Genomic DNA, 15,747 nt, shown 5'->3' with positions numbered 1-15,747 from the left:
GGGTTCATCATGCTTGAATCCCTCCAGAGAGCCTTTAATGATCTTCAGGGTGTTTATGTTTTTTTTATGATGAACCTGTAGGTACTGGCACGGAGACAACCTTCCCTTCGACGGACCCGGTGGGATCCTCGCTCACGCCTTCTTCCCTAAAACACACAGACAGGGCGACATTCACTTCGACTACGATGAGTCCTGGACCCTCGGAAACCACATGGGTGAGTGTTGGGTTGACTTTGTTTTTATTTATCAAACTGATAAAATACATTTTTGATTTTATTGAAAGGTCATGAAAAGTCCTCTGTTTGTCCTGCTAATAAAAAGAATAGAAACTGTTTATCAAACTTCTATTGCTTCACAAAGACAACCACCCCTCTGCTTTCTCTAATAGTATTACTTAGGCGACGCAATATAACTAAGAATAAAGTAGTTGCGGACTATTATGTACATTTGAACAATTTATATGATTTTATGCTCTTTTTTTTTCTTTTTTTTGTTGGCATTCATCAGAGGGTGAAAACAAACAAAATGAATAAGTCTAAAATTATATTTTTTTCACCATCACTGTTTCACATCTTCATTGTGTGCAACTGAACTCTCTTTATTGTATGATTTCTGTAACGTCCCTGGTCTCTTAATGTCCTGTTATTTTAAATATATTAGATTGATGATTAATGTAGATGAATTATTCTGAGCATATGTGATATGTGATTCATACATAACTAGGTGAGGTTTACTGTATGTTAAGGGTAATTTTGTCTCTGTAAAAAAAACAACTAAATAATAGTCTAATTAGTTCAAAGTCCATCTTTTACCCAATTCAGTTTAAAGTTTAAAAATCTGTTGGTCACTTACAACGTGTTAAATTGATTAGCTCTGAGCCGTATCTCTGATTTACAAATAACACTTTTAAATTACTTTTAATTTGTTTATTTATAATAATAACCTGGTCAATATTATTATATTAACTTAAATAGTATTTTATCTAATTTTTGTGGTTTTACTGTATGATTTTATGACACTCTCTCATATCTTTGTAACTAAGTCAATAAGTGATATACCCATAGAAAATAATAAATATGACAGGATGGCCACCATGGCGGCAGTCGTTTGCAGCTGCCATAAAGTGCAGCTGTAACTGAAGTCAAAGTACAGTGAAGGCCGTTACGGTTTGTAGAGATGATTCCTGAAATAATCATTTCCCACTTTACTCAGTGAAGGAAGGAGGAGGAAGTACAATAACAGCGGTCATCATAATAAACAATATTACAGGGTAAAATATAATTTTACATAAATCCTGTGAAAACAGACAGACTGACTCCGTCTGCCACCGCGAGCAGGTCAAAGCAAACGCTCCCAGCTGTTCTCTGACAGCGTTTGAACCAGGTGTGCCCCTCCGCCCTGCAGGCACAGACCTTCTCCAGGTTGCCGCCCATGAGTTCGGGCACGTCCTGGGCCTGCAGCACTCCCATGAGCCGGGAGCCATCATGTCCGCATACTACTCCTTCTCCTACCCGCTGAGGCTAAGCGAGGATGACAAGCAAGGTATCCAGTATCTGTACGGCGCTCATCCGCAAGTCCAGCCCTCGCCACCGCCCCCGCCTCTGCCCCCGTCGAACCCAGAGACCAACGAGATCGTCACGAACGTGAGTGGAGCTGATCCAACATCATCTGCATGGGAGGACTTTGTGAATGTACTTATGTATTTTCAAAAATGATGCATACACAATGTGCTGACACACACAGACTGAATAATAATGATGGTAGTTACCGATGAGCAGCATCCAACTCACATTATGATCTGCCATATTTGGACGAGCTGGGGGAGGAGCCAGCGGTGGATCTGACCGATCTGATCGGAAACCTGGCGATACTACGTCCCGCCCACCGATAGCTGTAACCTGACTGCACCACAGGCCTGTCAATCAAACAGACACGCCCCCAAAACCAGGTCTTCTTGAATCTTCTTTTCTAATGAATGAGGGATTATTTTCAGATGGACCTCCAGAAAACTAATAAGAAGGAGTGACTTTAGCTAACAACACCGAGATAACTGATGGACACATTTTATTCACTTTAGATTTGATGAGAGAAGTTGAATGGGAGTCTATGGAGCCGGAGGCTTTTTGGAGCCGACCTCTAGTGGCACTCGCTGGTATTGCAGCTGAAAGCACTTCTGCATCAGATGCTACAAACACTTTTATATACAGTGTTAAAAACACATCATAAATATGTGGTTCCATTTTTAAAACAAGTTCAATAATTTCCTCCATCACTGTAGTTTTTAGCAAACGTTTCTCAAACAGGTGGAAATAAATTAACATTTTCAGCAGCACATTTTGGCGTTATGATAAGTATTACAATGATAGCCTAATAAAATACATTGCGTGTTAAAATGCTAATGAAACAGCTGATGTCACGGTGCATGGGGTGGGTCATAGATGTGTTTTTGGACAACAACGGAGCCACATGGAGTTGTATGGGCTTTGTTGATGAGTAGAAACTAGAATCAAAGTTATCCTGTAACTAGCAATGGTTTCTGTGGTTGTACGACAATTTCATAGGAAAATGTATTTCAAGGCTGCATGTCTGTCTGACAGTGAATATCTTTGAAACTCCACCATAACAGACACGAGTGTATCTTTGAACCGTGGATGATAAATGAGCGTCAGAGACCAAAATAATCTCTTCGTCCCAGAGGAGCTTCTTACAGGCGAACAGCTTCCTCTCACCATGAAGTTCTTGTGTAAAATTTGTAGGTTTCTCACTCGTGTGGAAAATCCCGGAAATGTATTGCGATGGTTTGTGGTATCGTCTTCGGCTGGACCTTAAGGAGCACAAAAACCCTCTTCACTCTGGCATCCTTTCAGACAATAAAACGGTTCCTCAACACTTCATCCCACAGCAGTAAAAATCCTTCATGTCAGATACTTGAAGTTTTCCCGTGTCGTTGCGTGTGGAAATGAACCCGTGATCTGTCCTCTCTGCAGCCCGACGCCTGCCAGACGGACTTTGATGCCGTGTCTATGATCCGGGGGGAGCTGTTCTTCTTTAAATCGGGGTACGTTTGGAGGATCAGGGACGGGCATCTGGAGAGCGGTTACCCGGCGCTGGCGTCCCGTCACTGGAGGGGGATTCCCGAAAACATCGACGCCGCCTTTGAAGACAAGTCGGGGAACAGTTGGTTCTTTCAAGGTGGGCGACGGAGACGAGTGAGCGGCTGTTATGTGGTTGACAGTTTCGTATGAGTGCAGCATGACTGCAGATCTACACAAGTCAAATATCCTACCCTTCGAGGAAACTTTAATTTGATCGTAAAATGATAATTAACACTGACTAGTGCAGTGCCCGTTCAAAATATCCTTTTGGACCGTATGATTAAACTACCCAAGCCCATAGTTATTAAAATTAGTACAACCTTTAACATCTACAGCAGTAAAATACAACATCCACAATAATGCAGCAGCAATATTAACCCAAATACATTATATCATAGTAAACACTGACAGGGAGCATTTTACTGCACAGTGTACTTTTACTACATCAGTACATTTAGCAAATACTAATACATACTTTTACTTAAGTGCATTTTTAAATGCAGCACTTTCATTTGTAATGGAGTATTTTTTGTTTGGTACTTGTACTTTTCACTTCAGGATAAGTCTGATTCTTTAATGCGCTTCTAAAAAATATTTATATTCTAAATATGAGAAAATATTGTTTTACAGCAGCAACAGAAATGTCCATATTACGTCAATAATAATATTCCGGACATCAACATACTGTGTGAAGGTTGGAGTTTGCTAATCAGTTTTCTGATAAGTCTAACTTTAAAGTAACTCTTGTATGTAATGGGTCCTATCTATAAACTCTACAAGAGTTCTTCAGCATAAATTGTCACCTAATTAATAACATCCTCAAATGTTTCCTTTAGTTTATTAATAGGACCCATTTCTCCCTGAAGTTCCCAACAAAGTTTGATCATGCCACGCAGACGCAGACGAGCCTCTCGCCCCGTTCGCAGACGCAGGAGGACTCTCAGGCCCCCTGCTGTACGCAGACGTCCGAGAGTTCAGCGTCACAGTCACTAAGTTTCCATTAAACTTCATGCATTTTTAACAAACTGCAGACATTTCATTTTTTTCATGAACCAAAACATAACGATTAATTGTGACATTGGCGAACACTGATAATACCAAGAATGTAAAACGTAATGCAAAAGTATTACGAGGGAACACAAAATATTCAGAGGTTTAACAAAACATATTGTAAACGAACGTGAAAGTTTTCCTCAAAACATTGTCAGTGACCCTTCAGGGACTCCGTACTTACTCCTGGTTCATAGTCTGGGCTTTTTCTTGGTCCTCCTATTTTTGACTCCACCTGAAAAGAAAACAGAGAGAAAGTATTAAAGTAACTTTGGTATGTTATGGTTCCTATTTATAAACTGTACAGGAGTTATGCAACATAAACAATCACATAATTAACAACATCCTAAAATGTTCATAAATAGGACCCTTAACATTCAAGAAGTACTTTAATGTTCTCTCTCTCTCTCTCTCTCTCTCTCTCTCTCTCTCTCTCTCTCTCTCTCTCTCTCTCTCTCTCTCTCATCCCCCTGATATGTTATGCTTAAACTCAGAATATTTGGCGTTGCTATGGTAACTGAATTTTTTTTTATTATTTTTTTTATCAAATCTCGTCAGATGAAAAATAAAGATGAAATTGTGAGAAGTGTAGCTGCAGAACGGCAGCCAATAGGAGTCAAGCATTTGGTGATGTCCCCTGAGGGACGGTGGACAGCTCCTTTACACTCCCACCTCCATTTACACTCTTTGAACTGGGAGGTTTGTGATGTCATAAATGACATCATCAAATGCTTGATCATCAAAACATTGTCAGTGACCCTTCAGGGACTCCGTACTTACTCCTGGTTCATAGTCTGGGCTTTTTCTTGGTCCTCCTATTTTTGACTCCACCTGAAAAGAAAAGAAAGAATATATTAAACTATCTCTTTAATATTTTGATTCCTATTTATAATTTCACCAGACAGCATTTTGTATTATTATTATACTAATTCAATATTGTTGAATGAAAATTTAGTATTAAATGTAAAATATATTATTATTATGTTTGATCTATCCACTTCTAGACACAAACAATCTAACTTTACAATAATCCACAATCAATAATAAAAGCCAGCTAAAATCTAGTGATAGGGCAAGAATGAAAAAGGAAATGCAAAATTATTATGAGGGAACACAAAAATAATATGAATGTTCCCAAATCAGTTTTCTGATAAGTCTAACTTTAAAGTAACTCTTGTATGTAATGGGTCCTATCTATAAACTCTACAAGAGTTCTTCAGCATAAATTGTCACCTAATTAATAACATCCTCAAATGTTTCCTTTAGTTTATTAATAGGACCCATTTCTCCCTGTAGTTCCCATCAAAGTTTGATCATGCCACGCAGACGCAGACGCAGACGCAGACGAGCCTCTCGCCCCGTTCGCAGACGCAGGAGGACCTACAGGTCCTATGCTGTACGCAGACGTCGGAGATATCAGCGTCACAGTCACTAAGTTTCCATTAAACTTGATGCATTTTTAACAAAATGCAGACATTTCATTTTTTTCATAAACCAAAACATAACGATTAATTGTGACATTGGCGAACACTGATAATACCAAGAATGTAAAACGTAATGCAAAAGTATTACGAGGGAACACAAAATATTCAGAGGTTTAACAAAACATATTGTAAACGAACGTGAAAGTTTTCCTCAAAACATTGTCAGTGACCCTTCAGGGACTCCGTACTTACTCCTGGTTCATAGTCTGGGCTTTTTCTTGGTCCTCCTATTTTTGACTCCACCTGAAAAGAAAACAGAGAGAAAGTATTAAAGTAACTTTGGTATGTTATGGTTCCTATTTATAAACTGTACAGGAGTTATGCAACATAAACAATCACATAATTAACAACATCCTAAAATGTTCATAAATAGGACCCTTAACATTCAAGAAGTACTTTAATGTTCTCTCTCTCTCTCTCTCTCTCTCTCTCTCTCTCTCTCTCTCTCTCTCTCTCTCTCTCTCTCTCTCTCTCTCTCTCTCTCTCTCTCTCTCTCTCCATCCCCCTGATATGTTATGCTTAAACTCAGAATATTTGGCGTTGCTATGGTAACTGAATATTTTTTTATTATTTTTTTATCAAATCTCGTCAGATGAAAAATAAAGATGAAATTGTGAGAAGTGTAGCTGCAGAACGGCAGCCAATAGGAGTCAAGCATTTGGTGATGTCCCCTGAGGGACGGTGGACAGCTCCTTTACACTCCCACCTCCATTTACACTCTTTGAACTGGGAGGTTTGTGATGTCATAAATGACATCATCAAATGCTTGATCATCAAAACATTGTCAGTGACCCTTCAGGGACTCCGTACTTACTCCTGGTTCATAGTCTGGGCTTTTTCTTGGTCCTCCTATTTTTGACTCCACCTGAAAAGAAAAGAAAGAATATATTAAACTATCTCTTTAATATTTTGATTCCTATTTATAATTTCACCAGACTGCATTTTGTATTATTATTATTATACTAATTCAATATTGTTGAATGAAAATTTAGTATTAAATATATAATATATTATTATTATGTTTGATCTATCCACTTCTAGACACAAACAATCTAACTTTACAATAATCCACAATCAATAATAAAAGCCAGCTAAAATCTAGTGATAGGGCAAGAATGAAAAAGGAAATGCAAAATTATTATGAGGGAACACAAAAATAATATGAATGTTCCCAAATCAGTTTTCTGATAAGTCTAACTTTAAAGTAACTCTTGTATGTAATGGGTCCTATCTATAAACTCTACAAGAGTTCTTCAGCATAAATTGTCACCTAATTAATAACATCCTCAAATGTTTCCTTTAGTTTATTAATAGGACCCATTTCTCCCTGTAGTTCCCATCAAAGTTTGATCATGCCACGCAGACGCAGACGCAGACGCAGACGAGCCTCTCGCCCCGTTCGCAGACGCAGGAGGACCTACAGGTCCTATGCTGGACGCAGACGTCGGAGATATGGCCGTCGCAGACGCTGAGTGTCCATTAAACTTGATGCATTTTTAACAAAATGCAGACATTTCATTTTTTTCATGAACCAAAACATAACGATTAATTGTGACATTGGCGAACACTGATAATACCAAGAATGTAAAACGTAATGCAAAAGTATTACGAGGGAACACAAAATATTCAGAGGTTTAACAAAACATATTGTAAACGAACGTGAAAGTTTTCCTCAAAACATTGTCAGTGACCCTTCAGGGACTCCGTACTTACTCCTGGTTCATAGTCTGGGCTTTTTCTTGGTCCTCCTATTTTTGACTCCACCTGAAAAGAAAACAGAGAGAAAGTATTAAAGTAACTTTGGTATGTTATGGTTCCTATTTATAAACTGTACAGGAGTTATGCAACATAAACAATCACATAATTAACAACATCCTAAAATGTTCATAAATAGGACCCTTAACATTCAAGAAGTACTTTAATGTTCTCTCTCTCTCTCTCTCTCTCTCTCTCTCTCTTTTTTTTTGGGGTGGGGGTGTTATTTTTGTTTTTTCAATCAATTCAGTTGTGTTGTGTGTGACATCATAGTCTTCAAAGAAACAGAATTAGCATTTTGGGCAAGTTGACAGCAGGTTGCTCGGCAACAGTATTTTGATCCTTCCATTCTTTGCATGGATCTTCCCAGTTTACCCTCTCTGTCTTCCTCACACTGACACTTCTGGGGAGGCTGTGGTTCAGACAGTAGAGTGGGTTGAACACTAATCAGAAGGTTGGTGGTTCAATCCCCAGCTCCTCCTGTCCACATGCCTAAGTGTCCTTGAGCAAGACACTGAACCCTAAGTTTCTCCCGATGGTGAACCATCAGTGTGTGAATGTTCTCCTGATGGCAGCACCCTGCATGGTGATCTGTCTCATTAGTGTGTGAATGGAAAACCATGTTAAAGCGCTTTGAGACCAAAAGGTGATAAAACTATACAAGTAGACACTATTTACTTCAGTTTGTGAAAACTTCACCAATTTCTTGCAACGCATGACATCAACATTTGAGAATCGCAAAACAACGCACGCAATGGATGGACAAACACATTTTCAGAAAGAGATCCAGGAAGCCACAGTGGAGACATTTCGTCCACTGCACAATTGTTTTTTTGACAACATCACATCACAACAGATGACACCTTTGACTACAGGTAAACCCGATGACGACACCCAACAGCTGCTGGGGCAGCTCGTGTCCGACTCGATCGAAGTCATTTCAAAATCACTGGTGACCAAAATGACCACAACAAAAGTAGCCGGCGCTGACACGGCTCAGTCTGAAGACGAGGACGAACTGAGTCTTCACAGTTGCTTTTCAGATATGGTAGTCGAACCACCATTTCCCCCATTTTACAGATCAGGAATCTGACTCCCCTCAGCCGACCAAAGTAACCAAAGCTGACACGGCTTAGTCTGAAGAAGAGGACAAAATGAGTTTTCAAGGTTGCTCTTCAGATATGGTCGTCGGACCATCACCAGATGTCCCTGAGGTCGAGGTCATTGCACCTCTGACAACTGAGGCGGAAGCTTCTTCTACATCTGTGGACAAACGTGAACAGAAAGCACCAGCGGAGACGGACCAATTCACCAATTCGCCGTGAGGACTCTTGTTCGGACGCTGGTCCTGCAGGTCGCTAGCAGGAGCCTCACTGAAACACAAATTGATGACATCAGTGCACGAGTGTTGGACAATGTCTGGGCTGATGTTCAGAGTGAAAATCTTTATATGTCCCGAGAAAAGTTAGTCGGCCTCGGCGAGTCTATTTACAAGGATCTTTGCACGAGGTTTCGCTCTCCACATACGGTGCTTCCTTACATCGAGTTGAACAACGAAGACACTTCCCTACTCGTTGTTCGTTCAGTCAGAGATCACCTGATGAACGCAAAATCGGAAGTACAATTCGAAACGTCCGTGAAGGTTGTTATGGATCAACTGATTACGCAAATCGTGAGAGATGCGCACTCGAGACTCCTGTTGGAAAAAATCAATGCCGTTAGTTTGAGGCACATGACCAAACTCTTGGCAAAAATCGAGAGAAGAGATCTTTATATCTCCCCAAAAAAGTTTAAAAAGCTCAACAAGGCCATTTACAAGGACCTTAAAAATTATTTTATCTCCCCAGAAATTATTCTGCATTTATTGTACGTTAACGGTCCAGCAAGTGAAGAGATGATCAGTTTTATTATCAGACGGCTCCTGAGGGCCGAACAAAAGAAACCTGGTCCCGTCAGGAGATTGTTCTCAGCTGTGGGGGAAACCATCCGCAAGCCCTTCAGCTGCACGGCTGGGGTCGGCGTGCAGTAGGATGACTGTAGCGTTCAAACGAAGGCAACGAAGAGCTCAACCGGGAGGTTCCCTGCACGTGGGGATACTTCCTCCTCCTTGACCTGTTTGTGGGTTTTTTTCTTCTGCTCCACTGATTTCTACAGAACAGAGACCAGCGGAGCAGGACTTGAACCTGGATACGGGTCAGGATTTGAGCTCTCAGTTCATCTCAGTGGACAGCAGTGATGTCTACTTTGGTGATGTGGGTTTTCTCCGGGTGCTCCGGTTTCTTTCTCTCTCTAAACTAACCACTCATAATAATTTAGGAAATAGTCAAATACAAATGTAACTTTACAATTGAATTCCTGCTTATCTACTCTTGCATAAAAAAAGGTCAAAATGGACAGTTGTTTGAAGTTGTTTTGCAGCAGTGATTCTTCCTGTTGTTAAAAACAAAAACATCTCCATTGGCAGTAAACATGGTTGTATAACTCAGATCTATCACCCATTTCCTTTTTAAGAGACCATGAAAACCCTCTCGAGCTCCCTTTCTCCAATATCATGGCTTTATTTGTCACAAATCGCTCTAACAATAATATAAAATAAAAAATTACGTTCAACAAGTTTAAATTTCTATTTTTTGGTTCTGGTGCTTTTGCTTATCCCCAAAAATGTTGCTCACCAGTTAACGTCACACCAGGTGTTTCTTTAAGCATTACACGACTTTTCCAGTCTTGTTGGCCCCTTCTCAACTTTTTAGAAAATGTTGCTTACATGAAATTAAAAAAGAGGATGTTTTTTTTCATAAAACCATAAAATTTCTTAGTTTCAACATTTATATGTTGTTTTCAGACTAGTTTCCAATGGGCTTACAGGATTTACAAATTATCATAATTGTTTCTTATTTACATTTTATACGGCGTCCCAACTTTTAGAAAAACAGGGTTGTTGAATAAAGAGACTCAAAAAAAATGATTTCATTTCAAAATAGCGTAATTAATGGGATTGAACTGTGATGCTCAAAATGGCCACCACGGGCACACTGTTCGACAAAAACAAATTCCTTTGATGACTTTTCATCTCCGAGGTGTTAAGATAGGACAGACAAAATGTCAGGTCTGCAGGAGGAGTTCGTTAAAACAACACGTGCGAATCGCCAAAAATGGTGACTAAATTCAAAATGGCGGACTTCCTGTTAAGTTAAGGTCATGATGCCAAGAGACATTTTTGTGATACAACTGTCCAACTAATTTCGGGCATGTAGGTGAAACTAGGTGCCGGGGCTGCAGTTTAGGGGGCACTAGCGAGCCATTTGGCCACGCTCCCATGCAAAACACTTATCAGATGTATGGTCTCACCATGCCGGATGTATGTGCCACGTTTCGTGAGGTTTCACGCATCCTTTGACATCAAACATCAACTTCCTGTGTCACGGCGAAACATTAAAGTTTGACGCCCTTTGACAAAGTCGCACGAACTTCTCAATATATCATGATCAACGTATTAAGACTATTCTGACCCGAATTGATGTCGATGTGATCAACCAGCTCGACGTAGCATGTGAAAGTACGAAAAGTGTAATTTCCTGTTGCCAGCAGGTGGCGGTATGACTATGAGTGAATATTACCATACACGTGTCTTCAGGGACGGACATGTAATGTTTGGAGAAGGTCGGTCCATGGACATAAGATTTACAGCAATTTGTAGTTTCATGACGAGATGGTCAAAATGGCCACCACGCCACGGGCACACCGATTGACGAAAACACTTTTTTTTTAACAACTTTTAAGAGTGCACAGACAAATTTTGAAGTTGGTCCGACAAAATCTGTAGGAGTTTGTTAAATTACAAAATGTGTTAATTGCCCAATATAGTGACTGAATTCCAAATGGCGGACGTCATGTTAAGTTAAGGTCATCGTGCCAAGATACTTTTTTTTAGATGTAGGTATGATCTACATGTCCACCGTGCATGTAGGTAAATGTAGCCGCCCGGGCTGCAGTTTAGGGGGCGCTAGCGAGCCATTTGGCCACGCACACTTGCGAAACCACTAATTTTTCGCCGGGAGAGACGTGTGTGCCAACTTTCACAAGTTTTGAAGTATGATAAAGTTGCCAAAAAGGCAATTTATTTTTAAGAACAATAAGTAACCAGTATAATTTCTTGCATTACAATATGGCTTTCACACCACCGGTGCTCTGGCCCTAATAAATACTGCACTTAAATACAGATACGCAGCAGTAAACAGCATCAGCTGCTCTCACTGAGGTAAAGAAAACTAATGAAAACATGAACTGCACTCCGCCGTCTCTGCAGGTGAGAACTACTGGGTGTTCGACGCCGAGATGCAGATCAGGGGGCCGGAGTCCATTCGGAGTTTGGGTCTGTCGGTGTCCAGGATCCAGGCGGCGCTGCGCTGGGGTCACGACTCCAACTACAACACCTACTTCTTCAAGTCGGGCAGCTACTGGAGGTTCAGCCCCAGCGAGAGCCGAGTGGAGTCCGTGTACTCGCGCAGCATGCAGGACTGGAGCGGCATCCCCGACGATGTGGACGCCGCCTTCAGGGACATCTACGGTACGGTCCGAAATCAGAAACTCAACAAGCGAGCAAAGTTCCTCGCCAGGTGTTGCAGACCCAAACTTACTGCATACATGTAGGTCTGGTAGGGAGTCATTTCCAGTCGTTGTGTCCTCCTGGGTGTAGACCCCGGGTTCATTTGGAAACTCTTGGAGCAGCCTTTAACCAATCGGCATCGACCTCCATGTGCGTGAAAACTCCACCACTTCAACTATATTTAGAAAGTAGCTGAGCAAACGTTAATGTGAACAGGGTTTCCAGACTGTAGTCACAGTGAGAAGTAATCTGGTAACGCCAGACTCATTATTTGTTTTCCCGGTACTTTTCATGCAGCCTTCGTACGGCCCTCAAACTTTATTATGAATAATCACCAAACACAGATCAAAAGGGTTTTATGTTTGTCTGATATCATGTTTCACAAGTTGCCAGATCATGTATGAAACACAAACCCCAAACTTCATGCAATCTTAGCCCAGCTGTCTGTACAACCTGGCAATTCCATAGACTAATTATTATTTTCAGATGGACCTCCAGAAAACTAATAAGAAGGAGTGACTTTAGCTAACAACACCGAGATAACAGATGGACACATTTTATTCACTTTGGATTTGATGAGAGAAGTTGAATGGGAGTCTATGGAGCCGGAGGCTTTTTGGAGCCGACCTCTAGTGGCACTCGCTGGTATTGCAGCTGAAGACACTTCTGGATCGGAACCATTTTACAGACCTGGAAGCTACGAACACTTTTATAAACAGTCTGCCGGTAGTATGGATGTTGGAACGCAAGGTTCATGTTGTCACGAACTCGCGGTGAGATTGCAGTTTGCAAACAACCAAATAACTCTTCCCCTCATCCAAGGGAGGTTTGCAAAAAACGTTCAGCCCTCCGTAGTTTAGTTTGTCTCTTCTGCTTGTTTGTTGTTAGTTTGACTCCTTTCAGCTTTTTATCTTGTTCAGCTGCTTCAGGTTTTTTCACTTGCTTATCGAACATCTGGCCAACAGACAGCAGATGAATATTAACTGTTTGTGGTGCAGATTCGTTTGCATTTTCCCAGAAGGAAATAAATGGTCGAAGTTGTGTGTTTTTCAGGCTACGCTCACTTCATCCGAGGACGACAATACTGGAAATTTGATCCCGTCGCCAAGAACTCTCTGGAGGGCTACCCGCGCTACATCGGCATGGATTTTTTTGGCTGCAGGAACGAGTGAGTTTTTACCTGCTGAGATTCCGATTTGTTTTTTTGGACAATGAAGAGGAGTTTTTGAAACACAGACGTTTTTACTGCGGATTCAGGAGGCCGAAACCATCTCCTTTAAAACTGTTTATGCTTCAATCAGTTCATTGATACTCAAATCAACTACATCTTCCTCTCAGGCAAACCGAGTCATGTTCCCTCAGACTCGCCACTTCCTGTGCAGCTATACTCATATTTGTTTTGCACATTTTTGTCACCCTGAGGCTGAGATCTGGCGTTAATGTTTGGTGATCCTGATGTGAACTGCAGCCGTTCTCTGAGCCTGAAGGTGAGACGTTGGTTCACAGACAGATCCAATGCAGACGGTCTCCCTCCCTGTAATCAGTGTTTTCCATTTCAGCTGGTTTGTTTTCATCGTGGATGGACTCGCTGATCCTCGAATGTTTGAAGAGTGACATCAAATGTTAAACCTGCAGCTGCAGCTGGAGGTGGCAGTGAGAGTTTGGTTTGAGTTCTGCAACTTTAAACCCAGAAATCCCTCAGCGTGAAGTCATCACACACAATTTTCATCTCTTTTTACAGACACGTTCACACCTGCAGTAGATTTACTGGCACTGACCATGAATCAGAACATATAAACAAAAGTCACACTATTTTAAGTCACTATTTTATTAACATAAAGGCTTTCAGGACAGTTTGACTAATCACGTTGTCTTGTCCTGCTCAGCTGTCGAAGCGTTTTGGGTTTCTCGTCCTGAGATCCTCAGCCTCGTCCTCAGTGTCGTGTCTCAAACAGTTTCCTCTCAAATTTGACCTAAAATTGACCAAAAAGGTGTCAGAAAAAAATGCTAATGAATGTGCATTTCCATCCACTGGTGTTATGTGACTGTTAGAATTTGGGTGCATTGATATGAGCAGTTGCACAAATTTTCCAGTCAGATTCCATCAAACTGTTGCAGAAGAAAAGGGACCAAAGTATTACCGCCTGAATTCATGTTTGTTTCATACATATAGATCATACTCATTAGGTTTAGGAAACATGTGAATTTTTTGAGGAAGGTTGCAGTCTGCTAGGACCTGAATCATGTTTACTTTTGTCTTGTTTCCATTGCACTTTATTTAATTTACTTCTTATCAATTCACCAACTCGTCCAAATCAGCTTAGTGTAAAAACTCTGCATGTATATTTTCAACTGAACTCCTGCATAAAAACAGATGTACGGAAATGCACTTAATGAATGAAACAAAGAGACCAATATTGAGAAAAAAATAAAACATTCGGTTTCTTGCTCTTCCAAATGAAAATCAAACCCAGACGCAGCTCCAACAGCTCAACTTTTGCTATGAACAAAAGTAGCCGCAACAAAATGCAGCCAAAATAGTTTGAATGAATGCAGTTTCGCTTCCAGGCAGGAAGAAATCAGTGTCCATAACACATAAACAAAAAAAACTGTAAATACTTCACAAGGATTCGGAACACAGTGGAATTCTCTCTTTTTGGAATATTTTGTTAATTACTTTTAATTCATTTCTGTGCCCAGATTTTCTCTTCATTAGGTACAGAAGTCTCAAACTAACTCAGATGACGCGTTCGTCCTCCAGAACGTCAACATGTGAACATGATGACATTTTGTGATTATTGGTCATTTCAGTTTGTTTTAAACGTTCACGCACTGCTGTTTAAGAGAAATGTTGCGTTAACTTTTCATACTAAGACTAATTAAGCAAATATAAAAGGTTTCAGTCAGTAAGAAGGACAGATTCTCTCAGTCTTTGTGATTGAGGATTATTGTGTGACTTTTACATATTATGTCATCTACTTTGTCTCCTTGACATAACGAAAAGAAATGCATTGTTCTCATGAGTAAAAGGTGTTTTTGATGTCACTCTTCTGACATGAAGGTGTGAAGCTCTGGAGTTGTGAATAATCCCTCACAAGTAAACAGTCCTCCGCTGCAGGAGAAGCTGCAGGGCGCCATCTGCAGTGCAACAGCGCCCTCTGCCGGAGAAGCGACCTCACTCTGATGAAGTCATGTCTGTAACGTGGCGCTCTGTTCTGTGGATCGGTGAGACGTTCAGGGACAGCAGCTGCTGTGAAGATCAGCGGTTTTCAACCTGCTCAGTTCCTCCCAGAAAACACAACCAAACTTTGACTCTGACCTCATTTTCACTTTTTTTTTTCACTTTCACTGAAATATGGTTTCAGGTGTTTATCACACAGACTAAAAGCTGTACGGCAGTGATGGTACGTATAATCTGGGAACTCTTGTGTATTTCCAGTTTTTATTACTTTATACTTCTGCTCTGCTACATTTCAGAGGCAAATATTTTGTACTTTGCTCCACCACATTCATGATATTTGTATTAATAACATGAATGAGATAATACAATCAGCTGAGCATCAATTAATTTCCCAATATTACTTCACAAATAGACAGTTTTGTCTTTAATTGAATACCTATTTGGCCACCATCCACACAGTGCTGCTGTAAACGTGTTCTTTGTGCCTTTTAAAAAGAAGAAAAAAAAGAGGTGAAATCATTCAATGTTTCACCAAAAAAAATAATAACCCCAAGGATTTTTACAATTTATAGAAAT

The 15,747-nt window shown here is 40.6% G+C and overlaps 1 protein-coding gene and 1 long non-coding RNA gene across 2 annotated transcripts in view; one reads left to right on the top strand and one right to left on the bottom strand.

Annotated features, from left to right (window-relative positions):
* mmp11a (matrix metallopeptidase 11a) overlaps positions 1-13,353 on the top strand; it is a 37,939-nt gene extending 24,586 nt beyond the window's left edge. The window contains exons 4-8 of the mRNA XM_069724192.1: positions 82-215; positions 1,405-1,643; positions 2,988-3,192; positions 11,691-11,951; positions 13,044-13,353. Of these exons, the coding sequence (XP_069580293.1) occupies positions 82-215; positions 1,405-1,643; positions 2,988-3,192; positions 11,691-11,951; positions 13,044-13,162 (958 nt within the window). The 3' untranslated portion in view covers positions 13,163-13,353. The remainder of the gene's footprint in view (positions 1-81; positions 216-1,404; positions 1,644-2,987; positions 3,193-11,690; positions 11,952-13,043) is intronic.
* On the bottom strand, positions 5,583-7,555 carry LOC138636255 (uncharacterized). The gene is made up of 3 exons (XR_011312248.1): positions 7,343-7,555; positions 6,444-6,494; positions 5,583-5,872 (listed from the first exon to the last, which is right to left on the bottom strand). It is a non-coding gene; the product is annotated as an uncharacterized lncRNA (long non-coding RNA).
* Positions 13,354-15,747: the final 2,394 nt, after the last annotated feature.

This window comes from Brachyistius frenatus, unplaced genomic scaffold (assembly GCF_029030835.1).
Source record: "Brachyistius frenatus isolate BFR_SWC_R1_liver_20210118 unplaced genomic scaffold, ASM2903083v1 Contig_363, whole genome shotgun sequence".
Lineage (NCBI taxonomy): Eukaryota > Metazoa > Chordata > Actinopteri > Embiotocidae > Brachyistius > Brachyistius frenatus.
Note: the sequence above shows the minus strand (reverse complement) of the source record. Positions and strands in the feature narration are given on the sequence as shown.